The 20,408-nt window shown below is 43.6% G+C and overlaps 1 protein-coding gene across 1 annotated transcript in view; it reads right to left on the bottom strand.

Annotated features, from left to right (window-relative positions):
- The window catches only part of LOC139260322 (collagen alpha-1(IX) chain-like), a 194,166-nt gene that overhangs the window by 39,544 nt on the left and 134,214 nt on the right, over positions 1–20,408 (bottom strand). Inside the window, exons 24-29 of the mRNA XM_070876799.1 lie at positions 18,141–18,194; positions 16,705–16,758; positions 15,883–15,927; positions 10,116–10,169; positions 7,100–7,153; positions 1,711–1,764 (exon numbers count right to left, since the gene is read on the bottom strand). Of these exons, the coding sequence (XP_070732900.1) occupies positions 1,711–1,764; positions 7,100–7,153; positions 10,116–10,169; positions 15,883–15,927; positions 16,705–16,758; positions 18,141–18,194 (315 nt within the window). The remainder of the gene's footprint in view (positions 1–1,710; positions 1,765–7,099; positions 7,154–10,115; positions 10,170–15,882; positions 15,928–16,704; positions 16,759–18,140; positions 18,195–20,408) is intronic.

Here is a 20,408-nt window from a genome sequence, read left to right as displayed (position 1 = left end):
AGGCACAATGGGTTAGCACATTTTCTATTAATCTCTGGACATTTTGGGCACAAACTTGATGGTTCAAGTGGCCTGTTGTGTCGCAACATTTTATGATACTAACCCAGCACGGACTATAGGGTGAAAATCTACTCTATGGGATGCTAAGTTGCTACATAAGATATGTTTGGGCAATGTCAATGAAATTCACGGTCAGTGTGGAACGGCAGCATAAAGCTTTCAAAATATGGCAGGAGGCCCATCTCATTAACATAGCTCTGCCCGCTTGGAGTGTAACCCCACCTCCCTCCCAAGGAACCCTCAAGAAATCTCTGGGCAATGCAAATGAGGTAGATACCTAGCGTAATGGGTCTCCACCCCTTTTCTTTTGTTCTGTGCAGGGGTACAGATAGCAAATTACGAAGATATTAAATTCTGGAGATTTTTGCCTCAGTTACCCTTTGTCAACAATTGTAGTTAAGTGTTGTTCAGAGGGCATTGTCATTTAGTACATCAATAATACAATACCAGGAATCAGTTGAGTGTAGATGAACAGAGTAGGGTGGAATTTCATATCTTTCTCCTCTTTAAAATCATGCCTCAGGTGATTAAATAAACTGTAAAACACTCCAACCTAGCTCCCGCAATGGGTCAGTGAATTATTCCAGCTGAGCCACACAGACAATGAAGATCCCTGGTCCAATATTGAGTTTTTTGATCTCAGCTAGTGCTGGGAGCACTGAAATTCATCGTAATGCTTAGGTTGGGGAGGGGGCACGAGGTTAATCTAGGTTTCCCACTCCTGATTTCTATCCACCGACTCCTGCTGCAACTGAGTGTGTCTGTAGACGTTCGTGTGAGGATAGAATCAGGTTTGGTTGTGATGTTCCACTCCTCTCAGTGGGTAGCACTCTCACCTCTGAGTCAGAAGGTTGTGGGTTCAAGTCCTACTCCAGAGACATGAGCACAAAATCTAGGCTGACACTCCAGAGCAGTACTGAGGGAGGGCGGCACTAGCAGAGGTGCCATCTTTCAGATGCAATGTTAAACGTTGGATGTAAACGATCCCATGGCACTATTCGAAGATAAGCAGGGGAGTTCTCCCCGGTGTTCTGGTCGATATATATTCCTCAACCAATGTCACTAAAACAGATTATCAGGTCATGATCTCATTGCTGTGTGCAATTTGGCTGTCGTGTTTCTTACATTAAAACAGTGACTACACTTCAGAAGTTTGGCTGTAAAACGCTTGGGGACGTCCTGTAATTGTGAAAGGCACTGAATAAATGCAAGTTCTTTTTCCTATTACATGGCAACATTTACAGTCAATGGCTACTTGAATGCTGATTGGCTGTGGCCTTAGAGGCCTACCACAACACAGTATTGCAGGAACCCTCTTTGCTGCGGTTTTAAACTTCAGAGAAAAAAAATCTAATTTTTGAAAATAGTGCCTAAGCCTAGGCAATCCATACACATTTGAATATATACACCCTTCTAGACTCTTCCATCGCATCTGGCAAGAAATCCAGATTGTGACAGAGACAAAAGAGCAGGCGGAGCTGGAGGAATGCTTCACAATCAATTTTCAACTCTGTTCACGTAGATTCACACCAGTTCCTCGGCGTAACTCCTGTGTAAAATCATGGCAATGATAAATGTGACACATTTCTCAACAACTTCCCTTAATGTATGTGCACACTATCAGTTCAGTTGAAACATTGTTTTACTTACAGGAGAGCCTGGCAAACCAGGGGGTCCAGTAGGTCCTGGCTCTCCAGTACTTCCCTGTTAAAAAAAAAAGCATCATATTAATCTTTAGTATAATGTAAAAATACATGCTTTGTATTGCAAGACTTCCAACAGCAGACATAGCTGGATAAGACGTCCCTCGGCTAAACCATTGGTTGAGTCTGCCAAATGGAAACTGAAGGGATATTGGGGCCCATTTTATTAACTCCTTTTGTTTTTGGGCAGGCACGAGATTTTAAATCTGACGGAAATTAGTTCTGCCGACTTGCCACCTAATTTATGACTTATATGGTCTGGCCTTAGGAGGGCCTTGGAAGCTCCTATTCGAAGCAACTGAGAGCCTCATTCTGCTACTCAAAGTGGCACATAGATTTTAAAGGTAAGTGACTTTACACCTTATCTGGATCCTTCTTGACCAACTATTCTGCTGGAATCGTGACATGCCATCATTTATATGGAACTGCATGAGTGAGCAAGACCCAACATTGCCTGTTTGGCCACACTTGTCAAGATGGCACCAGCATTTTACATAAGAAATAGTAGCAGGAACAGGTCATTTGGCCACTCGAGCCTGCTCCGCCATTCAATAAGATCATGGCTGATCTGATCTTGGCCTCAACTCCACTTTCTTGCCTGCTCCCCATAACCTTTGACTCCCTTATTATTCAAAACTCTGTCTCTCTCCACCTTAAATATAGTCAATGGCCCAGCCTCCACAGCTGTCTGGGGCAGAGAATTCCAAAGATTCACGACTATCTGAAAGAAGAAATTCCTCCTCATCTCCGTCTTAAATGGGCGACCCCTTATTTTGAAACTATGTCCCTGAGTTCTAGATTCCCCCACGAGGGGAAACATCCTCTTTGCATCTACCCTGATAAGCCCCCTCAGAATCTTATACGTTTCAATAAGATCATCTCATTCTTATAACCACCAATGAATATAGTCGCAACCTACTCAACCTTTCTTCATAAGACAACCCCTTAATCTCAGGAATCAACCTCGTGATCCTTCTCTGAACTGCATCATTTCTGCAGGTCCTGGGATCTGTTCACTCAGACAGGTGCTGGGTCGCTCCGTCACTTGTCTGCAGACCCATGTCTAAATTTAGGGTTCCTTTCCCTTTCGTTCTTCCAGCTAATTTTAATTCTCTGCTCTCCAAAACTTGCTAAAATGTTGTCCCTCATGCTACCCTCTAATTGTTGCCATCCCTATAAATTCAGCTTAGATGCAACTTTCCTTTCCACCATTCGTGTCTTCCATAAACCAGTTTGCTCTTGGAGCAATGACGAATTATTCAAATTCGCTTAGACAGCAGAATTGGGCGCTATTTGCACTTGACCAATACGGTGGATTAGCTTCTGTTCTAACAATTTAGAACTAACTCTGACTGAAAGTTATTATTTAAGTGGAGAAAAATGGCCAAGTGCTGCAGTACAGCAGGACCTGGGGATCCTGGTGCATGAAGCGTAAAAGGTTAGTATGCAGGTACAGCAAGCGATCAGGAAGGCCAATGGAATCTTGGCCTTTATTGCAAAGGGAAGCAGGGAAGTCTTGCTACAGTTATACAGGGTATTGGTGAGGCCACACCTGGAATACTGCGTACAGTTTTGGTTTCCATGTTTTAGAAAGGATTATACTTGCTTTGGAGGCAGTTCAGAGAAGGTTCACTAGGTTGATTCTGGAGATGAAGGGATTGACTTATGAGGAAAGGTTGAGGAGATTGGGGCTCTAATCATTGGAATTCAGAAAAATGAGAGGTGATCTTATCAAAACGTATAAGATTATGAGGGGGCTTGACAAGGTGGATGCAGAGAGGATGTTTCCACTGATAGGGGAGACTAGAATGAGGGGGCATAATCTTAGAATAAGGGGCCGCCCATTTAAAACTGAGATGAGGAAGAATTTTTTCTCTCAGAGGGTTGTAAATCTGTGGAATTTGCTGCCTCAGAGAGCTGTGGAAGCTGAGTCACTGAACAAATTTAAGACAGAGATAGACAGTTTCTTAACTGATAAGGGAATAAGAGGTTATGGTGAGCGGGCAGGAAAGTGGACCTGATTCCATGATCGGATCAGCCATGATCGTATTAAATGGCAGAGCAGGCACGAGGGGCCGTATGACCTACTCCGGCTCCTATTTCTTATGTTCTTACGTAAGGACAAAAATTGCCCCTGGAGTCTGAGCAAAATAGCTGAGCTGCTGACAATGTCAATATAATTTTACAGCATGCCAACCGATACAGCGCAGTTAGACATATTCCATTGCACAGTATGTCACTGGCATATCCGTTTCATCAACTACAGATTTTTAATTATCAAAGAATTCTAGAAATGTAGACTCAAATGGAGACTATTTGGCACATCATCCATTCTCCTGTCCTTTTCCCACATTAATCTTAGAAACACTGAATGGTCATTGCACAGAAAGAGGCCATTCAGCCCGTCGAGCCCGTGCCGGCTCTCTGCATGAGCACTTTAGCTAGTCCCACTCCCCCACCCTTTCTCCATAGCCCTGCAATTTGTTTTCCTTCAGGTACTTATCCAATTCCCTTTTGAAAGCCAAGACTGAGTTTGCTTCCACCATCCTTTCAGGTAATGCATTCTATGTATGTATTTCACTGGGGAGAAATTCATTATCGCCCCGTTTGGGGCGCTAATTTTTAAAAGTTTGAAATGTTAGTGCCAGGTGCTAACAATTTCAAACTTATAAAAGATTTGCTGTTTAGCTTGGAATTTTCGGTTGCCCAGCCGGCTTAGCGCCTTAAGAGAGGTGTGCAACGCCTCCTTTAGTGCTCCACCCCACACTCAGGACCCAGGATGAATTTTGCTGACTTAGGCGCAAACTGTTCCCGCCGCCATAACCGATCCAAAATGAGCAGAACCGAAAATCCAGCCCTAGGTGTTGACTGTGAGATAGATGTACACAGCTGAGAAATGGGACAATGAACAGAATCTTTTGGAGATGTTTTGTGTCCTTTATTTATTCAACTAGAATGTGTGACACAAATCCCAGCAGACTTTCATAGAAACATAAAAACATAAAAACATAGAAAATAGCTGCAGGAGTACGCCATTTGGCCCTTCGAGCCTGCACCACCAATCAATATGATCATGGCTGATCATGCAACTTTAGTACCCCATTCCTGCTTTCTCTCCATACCCATTGATCCCTTTAGCCGTAACTCCCTTTTGAATATATCTAACGAACTGGCCCCAACAACTTTCAGTGGTAGAGAATTCCACATGCTCAAAACTCTCTGACTGAAGAATGGTAAGTCCGAAGAAATTAGTTTGCTGGACTTAGCTCAGTTTGACAGCAATAAACTAACTACAACCGTGACAACATATAACATCCATTTAATGCCTCATACCCATTAAGTGACTGCAACATGGACTGGCCCTCGTCACACCCAATCTAAAGACCATAGATAATATTATCACTAGAGCCAGTAACATCAGGAGAGGATTTTAGAATAAAAGTGAAAATAAAAGGAAAGTGGAGGTAAATAACTTGAGGTTACTTTGTTCTTCAAAGCTGCCATAATGGGCCTATGCGATTGTTGGAATCTGCCAAAATATTTACTTGGCCGAATTGAATCCGAGAAAGTATTCCAGTCTCGCTCCCCCAGTTGGTCGATTCTGAGCTTCTTGGCTTATTATACAATCAGAGTGTACACAAGCAATAACTCAGTTTGCATGCCACCATCACAAAGGATCTCAATTCTTGGCTTGACAAAGTATAAATGGTGTAAGATGGATGACCCCACTATAAAAACAGCTACAAAACCTGGCTATATTGATGGCTTAGTTATTTTGTTAAAGATCGAAGATTCCACTCGGACTAATTTTTCCAACTATTTCCTGAAACTGGTAACTCGCGCTGGGTTCTACAGGGACTGACCATCCTCCAGCACAAGACAAGATAATCTTTCAGCAAGTGCGAGAAGTCTATTTGTGTGTGGGAGACATCACAGCAAAGCCTTGTCCTGTCCATCTGTCATCCATGTGCACTTTCCAGCATGACTAAAGGCTGATATTCTTCCCTCATTGGCAGATACATTCTCTTCCTTAATCCAAGGGCATTTGAGACCAGATGCAGCTCCTCAGCCACTGCCCTGGCTGAAATCAGCTCACTCTGGGATCTGGTCCATATAGCTCAGTTCCAAATGGGCAAAAAAATAGAAAAGCAGAGTATTTTTAAAATTCTGATTGGAGAGTGTTGGTGTTCAGAGGGACCTGGGTGCCCTGTACACAAATCACTGAAAGTTAACATGCTGCAAGCAATTAAGAAAGCAAATGGTATGTTGGCCTTTATTACAAGAGGATTTGAGTATAAGAGTAAAGACGTCTTACTGCAATTATATAGCGCCCTGGTGAGACCGCACCTGGAGTATTGTGTACTGTTTTGGTTTCCTTACCTAAGGAAGGCTACACTTGCCATTGAGGGAGTGCAAAGAAGGTTCACCAGACTGATTCCTGGGATGGGGGAATTGTCTTATGAGGAGAGATTGAGTAGACTAGGGTAATATTCTCTAGAGTTTAGAAGAATAAGAGGTGTTCTCATTGAAACATACAAAATTCTTACAGGGCTTGACAGGGTAGATGCAGGGAGGATGTTCCCCCTGGCTGGGGAGTCTAGAACCAAGGGTCACAGTCTCAGAATAAGGGGTCGGCCATTTAAGACTGAGATGGGGAGAAACTTTTTCACTCAGAGGATGGTGAATCTTTGGAATTCTCTACTCCAAAGGGCTGTGGAGGCTCAGTCTTTAAGTATATTCAGGACAGAGATCGGTAGATTTTTGGATATTAAGGGAATCAAGGGATATGGGGATAGTGCAGGAAAGTGGAGTTGAGGTAGAAGATCAGCCATGATCTCATTGAATGGCAGAGCAGCTCGTGGGCTGAATGACCTACTCCTACTCCTGCTCCTACTTATTGTGTTCTGTTACTTACCAACTGAGTCATTTTTTAATTTTATTTATTCATTCACCGGATCTGGGCATCGTTGGCAAGGCCAGCATTTATTGCCCATCCCTAATTGCCCCTGAGAAGGTGGTGGTGAGCTGCCTGCTTAAACCGCTGCAGATTGTGATGAAAATACTCCCACCTTGTTGACTTTGTCATAGCGGTTTGATACAACTGAGTGGCCATTTCGGCTGGGCCATTTCAGAGGACAGTTACGATTCAACCACATTGCTGTGGGTTTGGAGTTTAGGGGCCATGAAAGTTTTTGTTTCACTGTAACACTAATAATTCAGTCTCTGAAGCATTACCTATTGTGATAGAAGATTAATTACATCCCTTCCATCTAATGTTGTACAGTTTGAACAAATGCAACAAATGTTATAGGCAATGCCAGTGTTACAGTACTTACAGAAGGGCCTTGCAGTCCTTGGGATCCCCTTTGTCCTGGGGTTCCTGGGTCACCCTTAGGAATAAAAGTACCACAATTAACAAGTGCATGGAATATCAGAAACTGTGTAATTGGTGTAAGATGTCATTTTATGGCCCAGTCTGTTGGATTGTGGGAAGGTATTGAAATGAAAGATGGCTGTCAGAGTGATAAATGAGTAATTTTCTTCAACTTCATCCGCATCACTGTGTTGAAATTATGATTTTTACAGAGTCTGCTATGCTACCTCATTCTTTCCTAGGATCTCAAAACTGTAGAATTCCTTATTTTTTATCATTCTTCAGGATGTGGAAATTTAGTACCCATCCTGAGTTATCCTAGTGAAGGTGGTGGTGGGCCTTCTTCTTGAACCATTGCAGTCCATGTGGTGAAGGTGCTCCCACAGTGCTATTGAGTAGGGAGTTCCTTTGCAGGTTGTCTCAAGACAGGTTAGATGCAGGAAGAATGTTCCCGATGATGGGGAAGTCCAGAAGCAGGGGTCACAGTCTAAAGATAAGGGGTAGGCCATTTAGGACTGAGATGAGGAGAAACTTCTTCACTCAGAGAGTTGTTAACCTGTGGAATTCCCTACCGCAGAGAGTTGTTGATGCCAGTTCATTGGATATATTCAAGAGGGAGTTAGATATGGCCCTTACGGCTAAAGGGATCAAGGGGTATGGAGAGAAAGCAGGAAAGGGGTACTGAGGGAATGATCAGCCATGATCTTATTGAATGGTGGTGCAGGCTCGAGGGGCCGAATGGCTTACTCCTGCACCTATTTTCTATGTTTCTATGTTTCTATGGAGGTGGAGCTGGAGCGAAGTGCAGAGACACACATGACATCAAAAGAGAATTTGAAATAAAGATCAAAAACAGTCCACAATAATTTAGCCAATGAAGGGAAGGTCAATGGGAACCATAATTTCTTCAGTCATGGGGGGGGGGGGTCTTTGGGTGACTGCATGGAGTCGGAGTTTGGGGAGCGCAGCCTGATGGAGATCACAGGAACCCTGGCCCCCTCTGCTATGGACTACAGCTTACCCCAGGGTGGTGTAATTCTCAGGATAAGATGTGGAGTCGGATCTTGACCCAACAATGATGCAGGAACGGCAATATATGTCCAACTCAGGAAGGTGTGTGACTTGGAGGGCAACTTGTAAAGGTGATGATAGTGCCATGTTCCTTCTGCCCTTGTCCTTCTAGGTGGTAAAGGTTGTGGGTTTGGAAAGTGCTTCTGAAATAGCCTTGGCCTCTTGCTGCAGTGCATCCTGTAGATACGACACACTGCAGCCACAGTATGCAAATTTTGTTTAAGCTTCTGTTTAAACTCGTGGATTAGGTGTCGCTTTGTCCTGGATGTTATTGAGCGTCATGGTTGTTATTTCAGCTGCACCCATCCAGGCAAGTTGAGAGTATTCCATCACACTCCTGACTTGTGCCTAGTTGATGGTGGAGTCAGGGGGTGAGCAACTTGCCAGAGAATACCCAGTCTTTGACCTGCTCCAGCAGCTATTTTATTTATGTGGCTGGTCCAGTTGACTTCCATGAGTCTTCCTTTCTTTCTACTAGCTGCAGGATTTTTAACCCCAAACTTGGCATCACCAAACTCATTCTTGAGTTACTTCACCTTCTCTCCTGTTCCTTTCAACCTGGGTGGTGTCCTGTATTATTTGCCTTGGCCTTTCATCAAGGTTTCTTAACAATAAAAATAGATTAACTAATGGAGTTAGATGCTATGATAAACTACAGGACCACAAATAATATATGTTTGTATGCACGTTGTGCTCTATAACATTTGTTACAATGTAGACAATGATGTCAAAGTAAAATCATTGTTAGTGACTTGAAATCAATGCAAATGAGTTGAAATCACTGCTAGCGACAAGTAATAAGTGCAGGTGAACAATCAGATTGGACATTGAGCAGACACTTTAATGTCTCCATACCAGAATAATTATATGATCCACAAGATGTTAAACAATGAGATAACCACTTGGATCCCCATTGAGTTCAAAGGTATTTCCATTTCCTTGGAATAACTTATTTGTTTTCAATGCACACGCTGTGACATTGAGAAGCAGACTAATTTTACAGTTAAACCTACTCCTGCTGTACAGTGAAAACTTAAAGAAATAACTGGCCCAGGTAGTGTGAAATCTCCCTGGACATGTTGGTGCTCCAAGAGTTAACCTGCACACTGCCTTTAGAATTTTATCCGGAGTCTCCACCCTTTAGCAGTTGTCCTTCAGACTGCCGTGCTCCAGTTTTGAGGTCATTTTCCAGGAGTTACCCTGAGGACATTAAGAGGCAACTACATAGTGTAGAACTAGAGTCACATGTAGACCGTACCTGGTGGGTGTGGCACGTTTGTACAACAATTTGACAGCTGGTGCTAGGCCACATATTACCAGATATTTGAATTCAATATCACAACTTGCCATGGTAGGTTTAAGCTCAATAACCTCTGGGTTGCTAGTCCAGCACCATAACCACTAGGCCGCCGCATGTTCTTGTCCCATTGCCACCTCTGACAAGAATAGTTTCTTCAACAATGGCTAATGTAAAATAAAGTTAAGGAGGGAGTTATAAATTCTCTCGTAGTTCTCTAGCAATTACGTTTATGGGCAGTTCAGCCATATAGAACAGAAGGGCTTAGCTTCTTAGCTTTGATCCCCATTGTGTGCTGAGTTAGTTGATCTCACTCAGGGCTGTAGTAAAGGTGCTTCAGTTGGCCATAGCTGCTCAGAGTTAGACAGGCAAAATCAGATTGCCACTATCCAGTGCCCCCGACTGGAACTGCATGTATGTAGTTGTTGGGAGTGGACCACTCATATTGACAAGTATTTGCAGGAGCTGCTCACCTTGGGGTGGGGGGGGGAGGGGTAATTATTTTGAACAAAGAGGAGAAAAGCATTTTTTTAAATCAATCTCATTATAGCTCCTTGATGTCCAAATATTTATCTGGAAGAATTCTTTAAATCATAGAAATGATACTTACAGGCTCTCCTGGAGTACCAGCAGGTCCCATTTCTCCCAGTTCACCAGTATCACCCTGTAATAGGGGCAACATATATCATATACATAAATGAGAATTTTACATTACACTACTTAGCTGGAAAAATATATGGAAAGCGAAGTAAAAGAAGAAAAGTGTGAGCATCAGAACAGAGAGAGAACCTTAAGTTGGAAAAAATGAAAAAGACTTGCATTTCTATAACGCCTTCCACAACCACCGAACATCTAAAAGCACTTTACAGCCAACTTTTGAAATGTAGTCACTGTTGTAATGTGGGAAAGGCAGCAGCCAATTTTGTGCACAACAAGCTTCCACACACAGCTATGTGATAATCTGTTTTAGTGATGTTGATTGAGGGGTAAATATTGGTCAGGTCATCGGGGATATCTCCCCTGCTCTTGTTCAATATAGTGCCATGCGATCTTTTGCGTTCACCTCAGAGGGCAAACGGGGCCTTGGTTTAACATTGCATCTGAAAGACGGCACCTCCGACAGTGCAGAACTCCCCCCGCACTGCACTGGAGTGTCAGCCCAGACTTATGTGCTCAAATTTGAATCCACAACCTTCTGACTCAGAGGTGAATGTGCTACCAGCTGAGCCACAGCTGAGAGAGAAGTAAATGAGCGACAGGGAGAGAAAGAACTAAACAAGAGAGGAGAGAGAACTAAATGAGGAGAATAGAAAGGAAGCAAAACAAAAGATAGAAACTAAATGAAGGAGACTGAAAACTATGGGCCCAAATTTGCCCAGGACTTGCTCTGTTTTTTTTGGAACAACTTGATTTTTCTGGAGTATCTTAAATATCCCCATCCTGCACATTTAATTTGCGCCAGTGTAAGTGAGTTCGTTAGGATTTTTTTTAGTTTAGTTTTTTTTTCAAAATGTGGCATTACCAGCCACCTATGCCCGTTTTGGCCATTTGAGCCAGTTTGGACAGCTAATAGTTGCTCCAAACTAACTTAGGCCAGCGTATGTGGCCACTTGTGGCCGCACAGAAAACCCTTGCGGAGAGTTAAGAAATCAGCGCAGGTTGCCAGAGATGGGGGGGGGGGTGGAAGGGAAGCACAGAGGACCTTGCAAAGCATAAACACCTTCACAACAACTAATACAGATCTTGTACTGAAACCTTTGCATAATTTACACATTCCACTATATATATATGCACTTTTTAATATCAGAAGACAAAGGGTTTCATAAAGCCATTTATGAATCAAATATTTTGCTAGCAGGGCTATAAACGATGGTCACTTGCGCAAGGTACCTAAAGGTGCCCATGCAGTTACTCCCCAATAAGGCACCCGTGGGTGCTGATGGAATGTTCCCAACAGGGTATCTATGGGCATCCATGCAGTTGTTCACTAAGAATTGGTGGGATTTTTAAAAAATTGACCTAAGTTACTGACAGACCAAACCTCAGGAAAGTTTTCTCTCGTCATTCTCACCTCTTAACTGCCAGTTGCATTGTGCCATTGACAGAGACATTTTCTAACTCATTTAAAGAAACTCGCCTCCTTCCCCCTCCCCCCCACATCAAAACTCTCCCCCGCGCCCCCCCCTTCCCTCCCGATCAAAAGTCTCCCCGCACCAACCTGTTTCTTATAGCCCTCAGCGTGGGAAGACAGCGGCCGGCCTGTGCGGCAGGCCACTTGGCCAGGGATAGGGGCGGCAAACATCGGGTCATCCCTTCGGCCAGGGATAGGGGCGGCGAGCATTGGCTCCCGCTCACAGCCTGCAGGACGCGCTGGGAGGGCGAGGAGCTACTGCGCATGTAGACTCCACCACATGAAGGCAGCTGCCGGCACTGTTTTCGGCGCAGGGCTGTAGCTCCACCCCCCCCACCCCCCACTGCAGTATACACACCACGCCAGGGCCCGGGACACACAGCAGAGCGGCAGAATTGTGAGTACGTTTTTTGGCGCCGTTTTGAGTGCACAAAGTCAGCGCATCTCGGGTTATTGTGCCAGAAAAAGGGGTTGGGGAAATTTGGGCCCTAAATAAGGGAAGGCTAGAGAGAACTAAATGGGACGCGGGATAGAAAGATTTAACAAAGAGAAGACATAAAACTAAATGAGGGGGATTGTGAACTAAATGAGAAATAGATAACTAAACAAGGACAGAGAAAGAATTAAAGAAGGGAGCAACATCCAAATAATGGAGAGAAAACTAAATGAGAGTTGCAGAAGAGGGAAGATAAAATAAATTGAAGAGCAAAAGGAAGAAAGAATGAGAAAACTAAGAAAGAAAGGGGGAGAAATTCGGGAGTGCCCTTTTTGGGATACTAACTTTTGAAAGTTAAAAAAATTAATACCTGGTGCTAATGCTTTTCAGCTTTCAAAAAAATTCAGTCTTTGTGCTCCATGAGGTGGTGGAGCACTACATCAAGTGCTCCACTTCCTCCCTGGAACGTAACAGGATGCAGGCGGGGCAATAGAACACAATATAAGAACATAAGAAATAGGAACAGGAGTCAGCCATTTGCCCCCTCAAGCCTGCGCCGCCATTCAATAAGATCATGGCTGATATGATCCTGGCCTTAACTTCACTTTCCATAACTCCTCACTCCCTTATCTTTCAAAAATCTGTCTATCTCCACCTTCAATATATTCAATGACCCAGCCTCCAAAGCTCCCTGAGGTATAGAATTCCAAAGATTCACGACCCTCAGAGAAGAAATTCCTCCTAATTTCCATTTTAAACGGGCAACCCCCTTATTCTGAACCTATGCCCCCTAGTTCTACATTCCCCCATGAGGGGAAACATCCTCTCTGCATCTATCCTGTCAAGCCCACTCATAATCTTATACTCTCAGTCTTCTAAACACCAACGTGTATAGGCCCAGAAGTATAGGACAGTGGTGCATCACTGCACACGGGGCTGTGAAGCCCTGTTGCATTCCGAAGCTCCTTCCCTCCCTTAAAGGGAAGGGCCATCACTGCAGGCTCTGCATTGGGACCAGTGAGCTGGTCGTCGACGGCAGCCGTGATCTGAGCCCGATCAGCAGAGTGCCGGGCTGATCGATTGCGGCCAAAAATGACCCGGAGGGTCAACACGCGGCGAAAACCCAGTCGCAAACCACCCGAAAATCCAACCGATTGACTTTACCATCTTCTGACTTATTTTGCATTTTCCCTGCTTATTTCTCTCAGTCATGCCTTTTCATTTTGGAGCTGTTGTTTTCAACAAACCTTCTGGTTTTCTAGCATACTTTTCTGTTATACCTACTATAAGCCCTGCAGATGTGATACCTGTATCATAAATTTAAACAAATCATAGAGGGACATGCTGATTCAAACAAAACTAATTGCAAACTGATAGCAGGACTAAGATTCAGGAACCTGCACCACAGCAACCCCACAGGGACTGGAACAGAACAGGATCCTCTGTCTACTTTCAACTTCAGTTGCTGAGTGGGTCTTTCAAATGCAGAAACAAGCTGAACTCATTTAATCGGGAGAGCTCAGCCAGAATTAATAGGTTTTGCATGTGGTATTTTACATATTTTACAGCAAAAGAGGAAATAGCAGAGGCTTTGACCGTCATTTTCCAGTCCTCTGATTACAGGTGTGGTGCCAGAGGACTGGAGGACTGCTAACGTTGTATCTTTGTTTAAAAAGGGAGAAAGGGATAGACCAAATAATTACAGGTCAGTCAGCCTAACCTCGGTGGTGGGAAAATCATTGGAACAAATCATAAGGGAGAGGACAAATCTTCATTTGGAAAAACATAGATTAATCAAAGACAGTCAGCATGGATTTGTTAAGGGAACATCGTGTCTGACTAACTTGATTGAATTTTTCGAGGAGGTAACCAGGAGGGTCAATGAGGGCAGTACGTATGATGTAGTGTATTTGGATTTTAGCAAAGCTTTTGATAAGGTCCCACATGGCAGACTTGTCATGAAAGTAAAAGCTAATGGGATCAAGGGCAAAGTGGCAAGTTGGATCCAAAACTGGCTCAGAGATAGGAAGCAAAGGGTAATGGTTGAAGGGTGCTTTTGTAACTGGAAGGCTGTATCCAGTGGGGTTCCGCAGGGCTCAGTGCTGTGTCCTTTGCTTTTTGTGGTATATATCAATGACTTGGACTTGAATGTTGGGGGTATGATTAAAAAATTTGCAGATGACACTAAAATAGGCTGTGTGGTTGATAATGAAGAAGAACGCTGTGGATTGCAGGAAGATATCAATGTACTGGTCAGGTGGGCAGAACAGTGGCAAATGGAATTCAATCTGGATAAGTGTGAGGTAATGCATTTGGAGAGGTCTAACAAGGCAAGGGGATGGTATTAAATGGTACGGCACTGAAAAGTGTAGAGGAACAAAGGGACCTTGGAGTGCAGGTCCACAGATCTCTAAAGGTAGCAGGCCAGATAGATAAGGTGGTTAAGAAAGCATATGGATACTTGCATTTATTAGTCGAGGCATGGAATACAAGAACAAGCAGATTATGCTTGAACTGTATAAAACACTGGTTAGGCCGCAGCTGGAGTACTGTGTCCCCTGCACTACATTACAGGAAAGATGTGATTGCACTGGAAAGAGTGCAGGGGAGATTTACAAGAATGTTGCCTCAACTGGAGAACTTTGGCTATGAGGAAAGACTGTCTGTTTTCTTTGGAATAGAGGAGGCTGAGGGGAGATCTTATTGAGGTGTATAAAATTATGAGAGGCCTGAATAGAGTGGATATGAAGGACCTGTTTCCCTTGGCAGAGGGGTCAACAACCAGGGGATATAGATTTAAAGTAATTGGGGGGAGGTTTAGAGGAGATATGAGGGGAAATTTCTTTACCCAAAGGGTAGTAAGGGTCTGGAACTCACTGCCTGAAAGGGTGCTAGCAGCAGAAACTCTCACCACATTTAAAAAATACTTGGATGTGCACTTAAAGTGCTGTAGCCTACAGGGCTACGGACCAAGAGCTGGAAAGTGGGATTAGGCTGGATAGCTCTTGATTTTCTATGATTCTATGATTCTTTGTCATCCTCTAATCTCTCTACTGCTGAAGCCATCTCCACATAGCTCAATATCAATTACTATAGATTGCACCCCCCACCCAACAATTCACAACTCTCTGTGAAGTCCATCAGAGATTTTAATACTGCTTCCTACTATGGGCCAGCTTTTCTGATACCATTTTCTCTCTTGCTCTCTCTCTCTCTTTCTCTCACATTCAATCCTATCCTCAAATGGACATAAGAAATTATTTTGTCTCGTAGATGACTGCTTTCTCACTTCGAGCGTCCAACCTCTTTGTCTCTGTCACAACCATTCTTGTCTATTTTCTCAATAACATTCTGATCATTGCTCCTCTGAACTTGGCCCTCTGAAACAGCAAGTACACTGTCCTACACATTGAACCGCCCTGCATCATCATTATATTGGAAGCGAGACTCGTCACACTGTCACTCATTGTTTCTCACTATAAATAAGACAAAAGAACACCTAAAAATGCAGCAAATCTGAAATAAAAGTTCAGAAAATGCTGGAGATACAAAGCAGCTCAGTCAATGTTTTGAAAGAAAAATAGTAGGCTGATGTTGTGGGTGTATTCTCGATATATACGCTTCAGCAGACTAAGGGCTCACAAACAAAGCATTTGTATTTTCTTTTTAGAGATGCTGTTGGACCTATTGTGTAGTTCCAACAATGCTGATTTTATTTTGTTGGCCCTGGGATCCCAAGGCTCTGGGAGTCTGCAGTACAGCAACCTTTACTTTATTTCTCAAATATTTTTAAAAAAATAAACAGAGTACCTTTTCCCCATTTGGTCCTTTCTGTCCTGGTGATCCATGTAATCCCTTAAAAAAGACACATACAAGATATTACAAATTTTCCCCCACTGGTTTAGTTACAAGGCCACTGTTACCTCCTGGTATTGTGAACAATCGCAGTACTGCCAACATTCTCTACTTACCTTTAAATCCTGTGATTTGTGGAAGTACTGTATCATATTAATGCTCACATTTTATGCAGCAAATTCAAGCATGCAGAAAGCTGCATTTAAATTTCCTCCAACTGTTTAAAAAACTTCTTCAAATCTCACTACCTGCTGGTGAATCAGAAGTGTTCACAACTCTCTCGTCACTGAATGTAATTATGCTGTTTTTTTTCTCAAAGAGCAACTTACACCTTATCCTGTCTCTCAGAAGAATCTTAAAAATGCTTCACACAATGAATTACTTCAGAAATGTTGTTCCCAGGATCCTTGTTTTTAGGTGAAGACATCAGCCATTTATACACATCAAAATGCCACGATCAGCATCATCATCATCATAGGCAGTCCCTCGAAATCAAGGAAGACTTGCTTTCAATCGAAAAGTGAGTTCTCAGGTGGCTGTACAGTCCATTGAGGGAATTAGAATCTCTGTAACAGTTGGGGCAGAAGAAAGATACCCCAGTACTGCACTGGAGTGTCAACCGATTATTACATGTTCAGGTGTTGTGGTGGGACTCGAACATGGCTTTCTAGCTCAGAGGTGAGAGTGCTCAGCCAGCTTGACAATTTCAAACTAATATAAGTAAAGGAAATAAATGATTGAAACACGTAATTTTTTTGTCACGGTATAAATACTTACAGGTAAACCCGGAGCCCCAGTTTCCCCCATTCGGCCTAGTAATCCAGCATCGCCCTATATTACAAACATAAGAACATAATGATTTGTTGGAACAGTTAATGGCCATTACCCACCAGATTGACCCTTTTTTTATTGAGCTAAACATTATCTACCTAGGACGGAGGAGGGGCGACGGGGGGGTGGGGGGGCGGGGGCCGGGGGTGGGGCGTGGGGTGGTGGTGGGGGGCTTCTGCATGATTCTGGAGGCAAGTGCCAGCACCACCTCAGACATTGGGATTCCACTTGGGTTAGATAGCGAGTTTGAGCGTTGTGCACGTGGTGAATCACAGAGAACCAGTGATCAGCAGCGGGTATCAGTGGCAGGAACAGCACAAGAGACAGCTCACCGAAGAGCGAGGTCCTCTCTCAGCTCTGCTTCGGAGAACACAGGTGATGCTGACAGGGACCCAGCCATGTAAAGAAAGTCGTTAGCATCACACAAGCTACTGTACGAATTATTGGAAGGCCTGCTGAGGATTTCACCACTATTATTGGCAGTAAGGAAGCCTGTGTCCTCCAGCACTCTACAAACATTTGCTGTTTCCCTTTAAATAATAGGTCATCATTTGCTGTAACAGGGCAACCAACGGCGTCCCCTCAATAGTTAGACTTGCCCTTGCCCGTTTAATCACCATGATATTTTGCACCGCAAGTTGCTGAAAGTGCAAGGTGATAACGTCGTAGTGAGGGAAACCGGGCACCTGGGATATGAGTGAACAGGGCAATCAACTGTGTATCTCCTTAAATAATTAGGTTGAAGGATTGTGAAATTAACAGCACAATGACTGCGAAGGAGGTCTAATTAGAGTGGGTGAATTCAACGTCAAATCAGGTACAGAAAAAAAAATAAAGAGAGAGAAAGAAAGATTGGATTAAGAGAGACATAAAAATGAGACAGAAAGGAAAAGTAAAAACGAAAATTCTAATTTTAAATTTTACATAAAAAATCTCCAACAACAATTAAAACCTGAAGGAATGAGACTTCATGCTTGTAATAATTAATTTTCAGTGCCAGGTTGTTTGGCAGTAGTTAACACAAATGACATTAAAAGGGTACTTAGACTGAAATAGATAAGACCTAACTTTCTGTGACGAGTTTAGTTTATACCTACCGTGCAAATACAACAATTTCACAGTGTTCAATGCATTTAAATGGTGACCCAGACAGCGAAATGTTGTTTTTGCAAAACTAATGACAGAGCAGCACATCTTGAACAGCAACTTTTTTATTTCCACATTTATCTGACCTCAGTTGAAAATGCACATAAATAATTGCGAGTGCCATTCGCCTCTGTTATTTTGACAATAAATCATGGCCCATAATAAATGTGTTTGTGTCGAAGAGCTATTGCCAATTTAGCAACTTAGTGTAGCATCAACAAAATTCTTGCTGTTACCTTTTTGCCTTCAGCTCCAACATTCCCATCCCGTCCAGGATGCCCAGTATCACCCTAAAACACAAACAATAAGTGAAAGTAAATTGTGGCTCCACAGTCAATTGTTCTTTTTTTCTTTTAAGAATTTCTCCCTTCTGAAGCCAGTGACTCCTTCCAGGTTGCAGCTCCACAGACACTTGCCCCAGTGTCCATTATTCATGTGTGAACCTGGTCAGGGAGTGTCAGCAGGATACTTGACTTGTGGGGGCATCAAAGCCTAGCCTTATCCTGTCCTGACCCGGCATGTACACACACCCGCTTTGTAGCAAAAGCCATGGAATAACAAGCTGGATTAAGAACCTTAGGGGATTTTCACCTCATTGCAAGACCCAGTGCAACACCCCAAGGATTGGCCTAACTGACGTCGGCTAACTCAACACAGAGTTGAAATCGAACCGAGGACCTTCTTTATCAGCTACTAAATGGGCAAACTCACTGAGCTATCAGGGGAGACCTACACTGTTGTTTTATTTTCAATTAATTTGTATCCCTTTGGATACCAGGCTTCTGGTGGATATCAATGTACCACTAAAATGTAGAGCACGTTATTTAGTAAAATTTGTAAAACCCCCTTCCTGCCACTCCATATGCTACCCTACATCACGGGCCTCATAGTATCAGTTCCTAATGACCGACTATCATCTCACATTCGCACCTCTTCTCCAACTTTAAATGAACAAGTTATAAAGTGGCTCAGTTGGCATTTAGTTGAGGACACAGCAATGATGTGAATGATGTATTAATATGTCATTCATGGAGGTATGTTAGCATTGGGATTAGAAACCTAGAGGCCATGACAAGTTGTGAAATTCAAATTAATAAATCTACTCATTTGTGGACTAGCACCAGATAGTAACAACTGGTTCACTAATGTTCTTCAGAGAAGGCAATTTCCAAGCCCCTACTTGGTCTGGCCTACTCATCTCTCCAGCTCCACTCTATGCGGTTAACTGTTAATGCATGCTGACAAGGCCTAGCAAGTTACTAGAAATTGGTAATGAATGTGACCTTGCCACTATCACCCACATCTTGAAAACAATTTTTTTTTAAATGAATATTGCACTCCTGTCAGCAAGAAGCTGTGTTTTTAACCAATATACTGGACACAGCACAGGAGCACTGACAATCGAGCAATTTTGCTGCATGTAAATGGAGCGGAAATGTAGGGCTGGTTACCAGGATTTTAGCTTATATTCATTCACAGGATGTGGGTGTGGCTGACAAGGCCAGCGTATATCACCCACCCCGAATTGCCCTTGAGAAGGTGATGGTCAGCTGCCTTCTTGACAACAGAGTGCCTTACTTATTTCAGAGGGCAGTTAAGAGTCAACCACATTGGGGGTCTGGAATCACATGAAGGCCAGACCAGGGAAGGAAGCGACCTGCCCGGAATTGCCCCTGGGATGCCGTAGGCGAAAACGGGTAAGCGCTGAGCCCCTTACTTTTCACCAGGGGTGGGGGTGCACACTGCGATGATAGTCTTGCACCAACCCCTTTGCGGCCCATGGGGAAAATTGCCCCGTGGGAGGCAAAGTTTTCATGGCTGGGGCGGCCTGGCTGCTCTTAAAGGGGAGGGCCTTGCGCCACGGCGGCCTCTTGGGTGCCAGGCCATTGGCCTGGCCGAAACCTTCCCTGGTGGTCCAGTGGGAGCCAGGAAAGTAGCTGCAGAGTTTGCAGCGGCCTCACGCCCTGCTAACGCCCCGGCAGCACCATGCGGAGGCAAATCACGCCTCTAATACTTCCCCGCACATTTCTTTTAGACAAAGACTCCAATTCTGCAATATTTAGTGGCCCATCTCACCGGGCACTAAATATACTTATTTAATTCAAATTGTGCGCCCCATTTGGCAATTTTGTGCCTGCCAGGGGGTGGGTTCCAAAATTGGTCCCAGTGCCCATGGATCAGGAAAGGAAACACCAGCCTTGGTTCCTGTTTTTGATTACTATTGCCCCCTACTAGTAGTATGCATGCAGTGAGGACAGAATTGGGCCCAACTGCAATATCCACCACAATCAAATAGCCCACTGACACTCGGTGTCCTCGTTCACGTGTGAATAATGGCTGCTTGGGCACCCAGCCAACCATACATGTGGAACTCTGTTCCATTAAGGGGAGGGGGGTTGGGGCACCTTCAGAAAAAGAGGGAGGGAGAAAATTAAGAAAATGATATATTATTTTCATAAAATAATATGATAGTCATTACAAAGTTAGCCCGACAATGTTAAACA

The sequence above is a fragment of the Pristiophorus japonicus genome, chromosome 1 (genome assembly GCF_044704955.1).
Source record: "Pristiophorus japonicus isolate sPriJap1 chromosome 1, sPriJap1.hap1, whole genome shotgun sequence".
Taxonomy (NCBI): domain Eukaryota; kingdom Metazoa; phylum Chordata; class Chondrichthyes; family Pristiophoridae; genus Pristiophorus; species Pristiophorus japonicus.
This window is presented reverse-complemented; position numbering and strand designations above follow the sequence as displayed.